We start from the raw sequence: 12,225 nt of genomic DNA, 5'->3' as shown, positions 1-12,225 counted from the left end.
TGGGTTATACCTCAATCCACCCTACTCTTGTCAAATGCCAGAAAAAACAAATGGACCCTACAGGGTACCCTGAGTCTCATCAAATCTGGACTATTCTGTGCCAGGGAGGAAGGACATTCCAGAGTGACAGGGCCTTTATGAAAAATACTCTGCTAGCAGCTCTTTTTCTATTAAATCAAGGGAGATCTAGCATCACTGTCTCTGCTGACTGCAATTGTGGCAATGTATTTTGGGGATAGAGGCATTTCTCAGGTAGGCTGGGCCTGGGCCAATTGGGGTTTTATAGGTTAAAATCAACACTTTTTAATCTACCCAGAATCTCACATGGTGATCTATTTAATCTATTTATTTCTGAAATTTAAAAGGTGACTTATTTTCTCAAGGGGAGATTTTCAAAGGCATAGATGGCAGTTAGGTGCCTACCTCCCATTGAAAGTCATCACAGATAGTTGTCTAAGTCTAGCCCATGCACTTGTATTGGACGTTATTTATGTAAAGTCACACTGTTTATAATGTTTTGCTCTTCATTGCCTTCAAATCAAAATACTGAGCAATCTTTTTATTCTGATAGGATTTTAAATTCTTTTTATTATATACAATAAAAAACATGAAAGTCACAAGACCTGATCCTCCATTGTTCTGCACCTCACATGCCCATTTATACCAGTGCAAAGTGGGTGTGAAATGTTAACATTCCAAGCAGAAACACTTGTTCAGCTTCCTGGTTTATCAATGTTCTGCAGACAGCCAGTCTGCACTTTCACATCTAAGTATCTATTTAACATGCCACACTGAGAGTTTAATACATTGCTTAAATAAAAACCATAGACTTCAAAGTGGTTCAGCCACCTGCAGTGTACTGTTGAGCTGGGAGGCCAAGCAGCAGGCGGCAGTATTCTGTTTTGAAGTTTGGTTGTCCATGAAGCACTGTTGAGTTATCAAGTTTTACTTTCACTTAAGACACTTAAAATGCCCCCAATTTAGATATTTCAAGTAAAGTAAAACTAAAAAAGAATATGCCCAGATGCCTACCAAACACAGTTGAGCACTGGAGAGGCTGGAGGAGGCATTATTGTTACTCGCTTCAAAAGTGGCTGGGTGTGCTGATATAGAGGTGGTGATACCTTTTATTGGCTATATCTTTAGCTTCATCCTATTTAGATACAATGGGCATTAGCTATATTTAAATATTGGGAGAGTAGATGTGTTACTTTTATAACAAGCTCACACAGTGTATCTGGATAAAATAATTAGAAAATTAACATAAAAGAAAAAGATTTCCGTCAGATGTAATGAGTGCCCGGTACACTTTGAAGTGAAAAAAGCTTAGCATTCATTTTACATTAAAAAACCCCCAAACAGATCATTAAACCAAGAAGTTTATGCTCGCCTCATCTCTTTCATACTCTCCACTTTGCACCTTCTATTGTGCTGTCCCCTTTCTAGGAACAGTCTCCAGTTTCTTATAGGCGATAAGAATGGAGAGGTAAATGGGAGCAGAAGTTTCTAAGGGCTTTAAGGGAAAGACAAAGAGCTTTAATTTGATGTGCTAAAAGAAAGGAAGAAAATTAATGGAGTCAAGGAGGGGTTTTGAATGTGCTTGTAGTGACAGGAGAGGAAGATGAATTTAGCAGTGACATTTTAGATAGACTGGAGTAGGGGGGGGAAGAGATGAAAAGAAGCAGAGAAGAGGTGGTTACAGTAATCAAAACTAGATTAAAAACAGGGAGTGCACAATGACTTCAGCAGAGGAGACATGTGGAAAGGGTGGATATGGGTGACATTAAAAAAGGCAGGTGAGACAGCACTTAGAAAGAGACTGGGTATGGGGGCATGAAGAGGGAAGTCAGAGTAAACTGAGGTTGAGAGCCTGGGAGATGGAAGGATAATGAATTGAAGCATTTGGAGATGAGTCAAGATAGACAGGACCTGTCTACGGCTAGGAAAGTTAGGATGTATAATTCACCACTCATGCAGTTCTATCCACAAAAGCGTCTATTGTTGATATTGATTAGACAGGAGCTCCCTCTCCTCTAGTCATTCTCTGATCCCAAGTATCAGGGGTAGCCATGTTAGTCTGCATCCACAAAAACAACAAGGAATCTGGTGGCACCTTAAAGACTATTCAAGCCCAAATTAATGGTGTTTAATTTGCAAATGAATTTTAGTTTTGCAGATTCTCTTTGAAGGCTGTTTCTGAAGTTTTTTTGTTCAAATATGGTTACTTTTAAATCTGTTATAGAATGTCCAGGAAGATTGAAGTGTTTTCCTACTGGCTTTTGTATGTTACCATTCCTGATGTCCGATTTGTGTCCATTATTCTTTTACGTGGAGACTGTCCCGTTTAGCCAATGTACATTGCAGAGGGGCATTGCTGGCACATGGTGGCATATATTACATTAGTAGATGTGCAAGTGAATGAGTCCCTGATGGTGTGGCTGATGTGGTTGGCTCCTCTGATGGTGTTGCTAGAGTAGATACGGGGACAGAGTAGGCAACGAGGTTTGTTACAGGGATTGATTCCTGGGTTAGTGTTTCTGTGGTGTGGTGTGTAGTTGCTTCAGGTTTGGTGGCTGTCTGTAAGCGAGGACTGGCCTGCCTCCTGAGGTCTGTGAGAGTGAGGGATCGTTTTCCAGAATAGGTTGTAGACCGTTGATGATATGCTGGAGAGGTTTTATCTGGGGGCTGTATTTGATGGCCAGTGGTGTTCTGTTATTTTCCTTGTTGGGCCTGTCCTGTAGTAGGTGACTTCTAGGTACCCGTCTTGCTCTGTCAATCTGTTTCCTCAGTTCTCCAGGTGGGTATTGTAGTTTTGAATAGGGACTGGGAATGGCTGGCTCAGTACAAAAGCAACTTTACTTTTTCCTGGAATTGACACCTTCTCATCAATTATTGGGAGTGGACTACATCCACCCTGATTGAATTGGCCCTATCAACACTGGTTCTCCACTTGTGAGGTAGCTCCCTTCTCTTTATGTGTCAGTATAATAATGCCTGCATCTGTAATTTTCACTCCATGCATCTGAAGAAGTATTTTTTTTTACCCACGAAAGCTTATTCCCAAATAAATCTGTTAGTCTTTAAGGTGCCACCGGACTCCTTGTTGTTTATCTGATCCCAGCCTCCTCCCCAAACTCCACATTCAACCCTTTCCTAACCCAGTTCTTCCTTCTTATTTCTTTTCATATTAGCTATAGTAGCAATGCCAGTGCCTTCCAACAGTTCTTTGCCAGAGCCTTGCCACTATACCTCACTGTGAACTAACCACATTCCAATCCTCCAATGAAAGGATCTCTTATCCTAAGTTTTCAGCCTGTGTACACCACTGATTCTAGGACAGTCTGTCTCAAACACAACCCCTTTGGCAACTAGAATACTATGTACATATAGGCACCAAATTATGATTTGCAGAGGGCACTAGATGATCAAAGGCTAGCCTAGGAAAATATATATGTATGTACATATATGTATATACATATACATACATACACACACACACTCACCCTTAGATCAGATATCCACCTTGAAATCTAATTAAAATGTACTGTGTATAGTCAAAAATCTGTCAGAACTCAGAAGTCACCCATATGGTATTGGAAAATAATAGTAAAACATCCAGGAGAAAGTATATACTGATGCGTTAATTAAAAAAAAAAAAAAATTCTTAACCAACAGCATCTTTCAAAAATTGAGGATCAGGTTCCAAGATAAGTGATGTGATGTCAAAAACAAATAAGCTGACAGTTTCAGAAAAGTAAAATCCTTTGGTATATATTTTATACTTAAACCAACATAAAAATAATATATGCAGCAGACACTTTAGTAGCTCATTTTAACTGGAACCACAGGAGATAGCTTTTTGCTATTAATTTTCTCTGAGAAATGGGGATACCCCATCAAAGTTGAAGTGTGGAATACCATTTAAGGTTCCTTTATATAAGTTCAGGTTGGCTTTGTCACAGAACTTGAAGATGTATCACCAATTAATGGAAAGAGACACAATCAAAATACATTTGTTTTGAACCTGATCCTGCAAACCTTGTAGAGAATTCCCACTGGTAGTCTGCCACTGGTAGTGTAATGGATAAAGGCCTTCATCCTGAAAGTACTCAGTGCACAGAGCTACCACTGAGTTGGAGTGATTGCTATCATGATATAGTACAGAGTAACTGCACAAGTAAACTGGACTAATTATTGGACATCTTATGTTAGTCATACAATATATTCTGAGATAAACAATGTTACTGTTTTATGTTAATTGACTGCAACCATTTCTCTAACTGTGGTCTCTGCCTCACAGAGCTGGCTGGTCACATGGTATTAGCTCTTCTACTTGTTACCAAATACCAAGTTGCTTTAAACACAGCTTTAAAAAAAAACATTAAGTAATTTCCTGCATTTGCTGTATTGCCACAGGAATATTATGTGGTTGTTATTGAGAGGTGGAGATGGTCTGTGTGACTGTGAATTGGAGGTCGACTGACCATGACATACCCCCTATTAAGATGCGGTCCAACCTTAGAGAAAATATGAGAACCTCAAAGGAACCTGTTCCTTATGGAATTATTATTGCCAGTTTAATAAAAACTGTTTATCTTGCTGATAAATAAAAAACTACATTACCTTCTTCCTTTATCTTTTTTGCTTCTTCTTCACTTCTTTCTTTAGCCTTCAATGCTTCATCTGCTTTCGCTAAAAATAAAAAATACATATGAGTTATTTATACTTGTTTTAATTACCTTTGTATAATAAAACAGAACCCTCCTGAGGGCTGAAGTTCACTTTCAGATTAATTTCTGCAGCTCCCACTAAAGTCAATGTGCATTTGAAGCAGAATTTGGCCTTTAATTTTTTTATTAACAAGATCAGTACTGTTAATCAATATCATAACTGACAATTTGTAAGGTGAAAGGAAATGACATAGTGGCAGAATATTTAAAAAAAAAAAAACTAATTTACTAATATAGTAAGTAAACTAAGATTTCTTTGGAAGGAAAAGCTATATTTCCAATATTCAGATTGCATGTAAGATTTAAAAATATAGGATGTCTGGACTATCTATGTCACAGTATCAAATTAGGTAGTATATTTTTTTCATTGCAAATCACAGCAGCAGTACCTTATTCATGTTATGACAGCATCCTCTAAAAAGAACCTTTTTCCCTCTAGAAGCCTCTTCCCTTATTACTTAATTATCTACTAGTTGCTCAACTGCAGGGGTTTTCAAACACTTTACTACAGATGTTAAAGAAGATTAAAAATATACAGCACAGTAACAAGGGACTATCAATATACTCTGTAAATTAATTAAATTTCTGTTCTAGCACATCATTTATTCCAAAGCATTAATGTCTCAAAGGAGCCATTCTCTTTTATTGCCATCTCACTGCCTGATGAGTGAACTAAGTGAGAATAAGTCTCTAATAGCATTATACTCGATGAAATATTAAGTTTTTAAAAGTACCGCCTTGTCAAAAGAAAAGGAACCCAAACTAACAGGAATAAGACTTCAGACCAGGCCTTCATATACAATAAAGCTACTGTAAACTGTGGTATAGAACAATACATGTTTATTCAGTTTTTCAGGTACTATTTCTATTGCCTACTGAATCAATCTATAATTTACGAATATAACGTTCAGCTTAAGAAGTGGGTATGCAGAAAATGAATGCCACAAGATTATATTTTTCAAAGTCTGATGTCTCTTCACAGTCTGCTACATCTTCTTAAAAATATACAACTTAAATACTAGTGTTATGAAATGATAAAAGCAATTACTCAGACATGTTTCCATTTACAAGCTTTTATACACACTTAGACTATATTTAAAGTAATTAAATATTAAAACTTTTCTGCCAGTGAATATCTTTGCAAGAATCTATTAAATTAGATAATAAAAACAAACCACTAGCAACGCTAAAGACTTTTACTTCATTTACACTTTATTTTCCCTGGTAGAAGGACACGGATAATAGAAATTCCATTTAAATTCAATTTTGGTTATATGTGTAATTGTAGCTATACCCCTTGAGTCATGTAAAATGCTCAGCTTATGTTTCTTTCAAATTATCCCGCTCAGATTCACATTCTACTCCTTACAACCATCTTCAATATGTATTAGCAGAGCTCATTAGACTGAAATTTAATAATGCAAACATCAGGTGGATTTCAAGAACCTCCATTATCAGCACAAGATGGATTGCTTATATACCTCTTGGGCCAACCGGGCACAATTTAGATTCAATAAACTACCATGCCTAAATTTGATTTATCTATTCCACTATGCTAGTTTGTTCTTCCTTACTGATCCAATTCATTGGATTTTTAAAAAATGGTTATCTGAGAAAAAAAAGCTTAAAGAAACTGAAATGGTTTACTATATCATAGCTAAATATGTATTTTAGCATAATTAACTTTACACTGTCAATTTTCAAGCCTTCTAACTATACATGGTTGCAAGTAGGGTTTTTTAAAAACGTCATTTAACAGAGATAGAAGTTTCCTTTACAGTCTTGGCTGATTACATGAACAATGTCACAGCTTAGTAAGTATTATAAGCACAGTCATATATCCTAAAATGCTCATTAACAATCATTCAACTTAGTCCCTAAACATTCACAGAGGTCTATGAAGTTACACAATCAATAGCAGTTGCTAAAGCCTGTGTGTTGCTTTGAGGATTGCGCAAACATTTTAATTCTGTATCAGTCGACATGTACTGAACTTCACTTCAACTTCTTGACTCCTTTTCTCGTTTACATGGGGTCCAAGGTGCCCATGATTCTTTGCCACTCCTTTCAGTCCATGGCATGGGTTCACAGATCTTGGCATTTCAGTCCTTTTCTCTTCAAACTTTTCTTGAGTGTTTCCATTGTACCCTCTGTTTCCCATGTCCTTTCTTGCTGTCCTCTCCCCGTCATGTTTTCTTTACTCGTCGCTCTTCTCCCATTTTCTCACATGTCCAGCTCACCTCAAACATGCACTCTCCAGCTTATCTATCACTTAGAGTCCCAAGTTCATCTTCCCCTTCATTTCTTCCAGGCACATTCAACCTACCCTTCACTTGTCTTCCATTTTCCTCAGTATGTTGTTTTCTATTACTTGTATGTTCTTTCCTTCCATCTCTGCAAGACCCACTGTTGTCAAACTGTACAGCAGACAGGGACAGACACATTCAGCATAACCTTTTCCTTTCAGTTTGTTATTTAATTGCCAGTCTTACAGTACTCCTGCCCCCTTTTTCTCTGCCACCCAGGCACATTGGTTGCACACTCTCCAGGTCTCTCTCTGAAGGCACTAAGGATACTTTCCAAGTATGCAAATCCTTTCTTCTGCTTCAGCTTCTCTCTTGAAATGTAAGTCAACAGCTTCTTTTCCACCTTCCTGTAGCGGGGTGATCGCCCGCTCCTGCTTGGAAGGACTTAAAACAGCCCTGGGAGAGGGCTGGGGCAGGGAAAAAGCTGGGCTGATTGGGAAGCAGCCTCAGCTGGGGGCCACGCCCCAATCAGAGTCCAGCTGGCTCTATAAAGGCCAGGAGCTGACAGTCTCCTCTAGCTGTGGAGGGAGATGGGCCTGGCTGCTGGGGAGCTAGATTAGGTACCTAGAGTGGAGCAGGGCTGGGGGAAGGCCAATGGAGATGGGGAGCTGCGGCCTGGAAACCCCCAGGCTGCGGCCTAGTATAAAGCCAAATAGGTACTGGGGTTGCAGGGGACAGCCCAAGGCTAGGCAGAGGCAGCAGGTCCAAACCCCTCCTTGCCTGTGATGAGTGGCTTATACTGCAGTCTGCCCCAGGGAGTGGGGCTAGTTGGTGACTGGCAGTAGCCTACGACTGAGGTGAGGTGAGAATAGGTGTTCCTTGGGGTGGGGAGACCCAGCGAGACTGCGGGGTACTGCAGGGGGCAGCATCCCTGTCTGAGAGGGGCACCGGGGTCCAAGAAGGACTCTGGATCCAGCGGGAAGCGGGACACCAGCCTGCAGAGGGCGCTCCTGGGTCAAAGAGCTAATTCCCAGGACGACTGACAGAAGGTGCTGCAGGGGTGAGTCACCGCCCCGTTACACTTCCCTACTTGCGTAATTTGAGTTTTCTTTGTGTACATTCTATCTGTACCAAACATTATTCCTAAAAACAAATGAGACTACAGCTCTGCATTGGAAAGTGAATTTGTACAAATGCCATTGTGGACCTCCAGATTTGCTGTTTGCAGTGTTCTTGTGGCTGAGTTGGGCGCAGGATATGAGTGGGTGAGGCAATTTTATTGGATCAACTTCTGTCGGTGGAAGAGAAGCTTTCAAGCTTCACAGAGCTCTTCTTCATGTCTGGTGAAGGAAATCAGAGTATTCAAGTTAAACAGAAGGTGGGACAGATCGTTAGGCGTAAGGTTCACAATACATGTTGTGGGAGACCATGTAAAATGAAGTGAGCAATTGTCCTACACCTGCAAAAGTGTTAATGTAGGGTTGGTAGGCAGCTGGCGTGTTACAAGTTGTTGTAATGGGCCATTGTGACATTCCCTTGGTGTTATCTGGACCAGTGATCTGCTAGGTCACTCCAATCCTTGACTCTGGGAGCCAGCCTTACTCTGCTCTGCTGTGAGAACCCCCATTCCTGGGCTGTTCACGCACACCCTCTGGCATGTAAACTGCTCCTTGGATTGTGCAACCGAATGACACTAGCCAATATCTCCGGTCCCAGACACAACCCTAGGAACCTCCATCTTGCAGTGTCCAGTTATGCCCGGTGGACACTACAAGCTTACATGAGTTCGTCAATTTAACAAAGAAATTGATATATACCAGGCTTGTTATCCCAAGAGGAGTCTCTGACATGCTTCAAACCAAAACGAGCTAACTTTCACTGCCCAACCCCATAAAGGAATTCCTAAAATGACTACTACACTACCTCCACTTCTAACCAAAATGAATATAATCACAAACTGAGTTTGTTTTGGTGAAATTAAGACATAGATGAGAGCAGATTACACCAAAAAGATGGAGAATCCACTAAATTCTTCTAAAATGTAATTCATCCCTTTCACTTACCTCTGGTATTGAGTTTGTATAAATCTCTATGCTATTCTCCCAAATTAAAGGGTAGAACATAACACATGTAGCTCACCACCTAAGGAAATACAGAACACGTAAACATTCTGATCTAAGGCGATCTCTTTTGGTCAAGAATCAATGGCCAAACATCTGGAAGTAAACACATTGCCAACTTAGTCTTTTTCCCTGGGTACATTGTACTCAGACTGAAAACTATCAAAACTTTGGAGCAGTCAAATAAAATATTCAAATTAGAATAAACTTTTGATAAGCATCAAGATGTGCCCAACTTTTTTTTAAAATTTAACTGAAACTCTACTGGCATCCTGAGTACTGTGTTTTATCTAACAGCTCAATAAAAGTGTAAATATAGCCAAAACCATGATGTGTGGGTAATTAAAAGACAGCCTAACTTCACTCCATAACAACAAAAACTTGTAGCAGAATATACATTGATAAGGAAGCCGCAACTTGCATGAGCTTGAGCTACCTCAGCTTTCCATTTTCTGGCAGTATCACATGGGCTAGCAAAAATCCTCAAAAATATTCTCCATGCAGAAGCTTCTTCAGTACAGTTTCCTCAACTTGGAGGTTGGGATACATACACCAATATAATTCACAGGAGATCAGCAGTGGCACATCACTCAGAGAAGACCAAATAAGTCACTTCAGCAATACCCTGGTCTTAATTGACCCAGGTAGTTGGAATGCTGAGGTTGCTCTTGAAACTGGGTCTCTTGCATGGATAAACAGCTGGTATGACAGTAGTCTGACTGCTTATAAAGCATTCTAAAAAATTAATTAAATAAATAAATAAATAAAAAAGGAGCTTGAATTCAGGCTCTCAGCATTTTAGAGCTCATTCAACTGCAGATAAAATTACAATTCTATTGATTTTGTTTTTCCTTCTGAGAGATGGGGAAATGACACACTGAAGATGTTACAGAAGTTTATTTACACTAAAGTAATAAAGTTCTGGAACACATACAGAAATTCAGCATCAGATAATGAACCATTAATAAGAGCAGAGCAACAGAAGACAGAATCCACTGTCAGTATTTTCAGGTAGTAGTAGTAAAACAATTAATATTTATAGTTTGTTAGCACCCAAAGACCTTGATCAGGACTGGTGCCCCATTGTGCCAGGCACAGTACAAATACAAGAGAGAGAATCCCTGCCACATTAAAGCCAAAACAAAGAGCAGGGGATGTGGATACATCATACAAGCAAATAAATATGGTGAAGAACTGGCACTGCTTTGTTAGTTACAAACACAAACATTAATGTTCATTTGAAGTTGAGGTAACATTCAAGTATCAGCATTCTATATCGGTGAACACGATAGTCAAGGTCGGTATTAGCTTTCTATTCTTTTTCAGTTGCTAATAACAACCTTCTAAAACAAATTCCTTTCGGGTTGCAACTTTACATGCTTGCTGTTATGAATATGAATTTTTTCATAAAACTTAAGGAAAATCTTTGAGTTATGTGAACATGACTCCCTTTCCTCCCATGCTTCCATATACCTGATAGTCACACATCTCAAAAATGCTGAACTTAAAAGTGTCACGTATCTTGTTTCATAGTCCTCGCTGAAGAAAGAAAAACAATTGCCATGAATTCTGTAAATACTCTAGCACAGTGGTTCTCAAACTTTTGTACTGGTGACCCCTTTCACATAGCAAGCCTCTGGGTGTGACCCCCCTTATAAATTAAAAACACTTTTTTATATAGTTAACACCATTATAAATGCTGGAGGCGAACCAGGGTTTGGGGTGGAGGCTGGCAGCTCGCGACCTCCTAAGGGGTCCCCACCCCAAGTTTGAGAACCCCTGCTCTAGCAGCTGATGAGATACTGAATGGAGATCCTGGTAATAGAAATGCAGGTTGCTGGCCAGAACTACAGGTTCTGTTCCTTTTGAGGCACAATCACAATGGATAAAGATAAACAATGGTAGATCAATGAATGCCAGGTAATTCTCTGGAGCAATAACTGGAATGACTGACCAGGTTTACTCTTTCCACCCTGCTTTAACCTTTTCAAGTCCAGGATAGGCATTCCAACCAAGTCCTTCAATTAGAAAATTGCTTCTGTAGGCCAGTGTGGGTGGGGGAAGACAGTAGAAGGGGAGCGAGAGAGAGAGAGAGAGAGAAAAGAGGAACACTGTCATCATCACCCTTGAGGAGCAAGGATAGAGAGAGGGGCTTGGCACCACTACTTCAACTGGCTATTGCCGTGTAGGTCAACATGATTGATTAGCTGGTCTCAGTAGGGTTAGGGGTAAGAGACTGGAATCTATACAAAAGGAGGGGACAAGGCCATGATGGTGCATTCAGTGGCTGCCACCCCCTGACAGGACGGTGCTACCGATGGTAATTAGGTTAAAAGGACACATGAGCTGGCCTAAGGCAGGACTCTTGTGAAATTCACATCCAGGTGTCCCCTCATTTATGTATTAGCATAGGAAGTTGTTCTCATTACTGTTACAGGGTTGGGAAGGTTGCATGACTGTAGGAGGAGTAAAGTAGGGAGAAGGGAGTTGTATGATGCTCTTGTTGCCATTATTGTGGTTAAAATTTGCACTGGGTTGCTGGTTTCTGTATTTATGCTGGTTTGCTCTGCACAAGAGTCTATTATCAGTTTTCTTCTCTCTTCTTAACGGCACTGTTGCAACTTCTAACTCAGCAGTATGAGATGGCTAGTCTTTTAAGGAAAGTTAGTTAAAAGGCCAACTAGCGTAGGATGGTTGAGTATGCAGCCTTCCAAATGTGGTGTGGTTGTGAGAACATGGAGAGTTAATCCTTCGAGGAATTTCAAAAGGGCTAAATAGAAGGGACTGATAGGGGCGTTGCTGGATGATGGAGGAGCTAAATTCTAAACACACGAGTGAGTATGTGTGGGTGAGTGGGGAAAAGCTATGCATTGGAATGTATAAGTGGTTAGGCCTGCTGGTCATTATGTGCCTTGGAACTGTGTACTAAGGTAGGGGGCCCAGATTACTAATCTAGGGAAAGGGGTTTGATGCAGGTCACATCGAAGAATGAGTGAACCCTCTCCTGTTGGGCATCTGCTGCCACTAGACTGGTATTATTAAACATAGTTAAAGCCAATCTATGCAAATCTTGGGATAATTTTGCATGTCTTCCTTCTGCTGTGTCTATTCCTTTTGAATATTGTATCG

General features: G+C 40.0%; 1 protein-coding gene across 2 annotated transcripts in view; it reads right to left on the bottom strand.

Moving 5' to 3' along the window:
- The window catches only part of RSRC1 (arginine and serine rich coiled-coil 1), a 344,188-nt gene that overhangs the window by 62,541 nt on the left and 269,422 nt on the right, over nt 1–12,225 (bottom strand). For both annotated transcript variants that reach the window (XM_034781218.1, XM_034781219.1), the window contains exon 7: nt 4,624–4,692. In XM_034781218.1, the coding sequence (XP_034637109.1) occupies nt 4,624–4,692 (69 nt within the window). The remainder of the gene's footprint in view (nt 1–4,623; nt 4,693–12,225) is intronic.

The sequence above is a fragment of the Trachemys scripta genome, chromosome 9, assembly GCF_013100865.1.
Source record: "Trachemys scripta elegans isolate TJP31775 chromosome 9, CAS_Tse_1.0, whole genome shotgun sequence".
NCBI classification, from domain to species: domain Eukaryota; kingdom Metazoa; phylum Chordata; order Testudines; family Emydidae; genus Trachemys; species Trachemys scripta.
The sequence above is the reverse complement of the archived record's forward strand: the minus strand, read 5'-3'. Positions and strand labels throughout refer to the sequence as shown.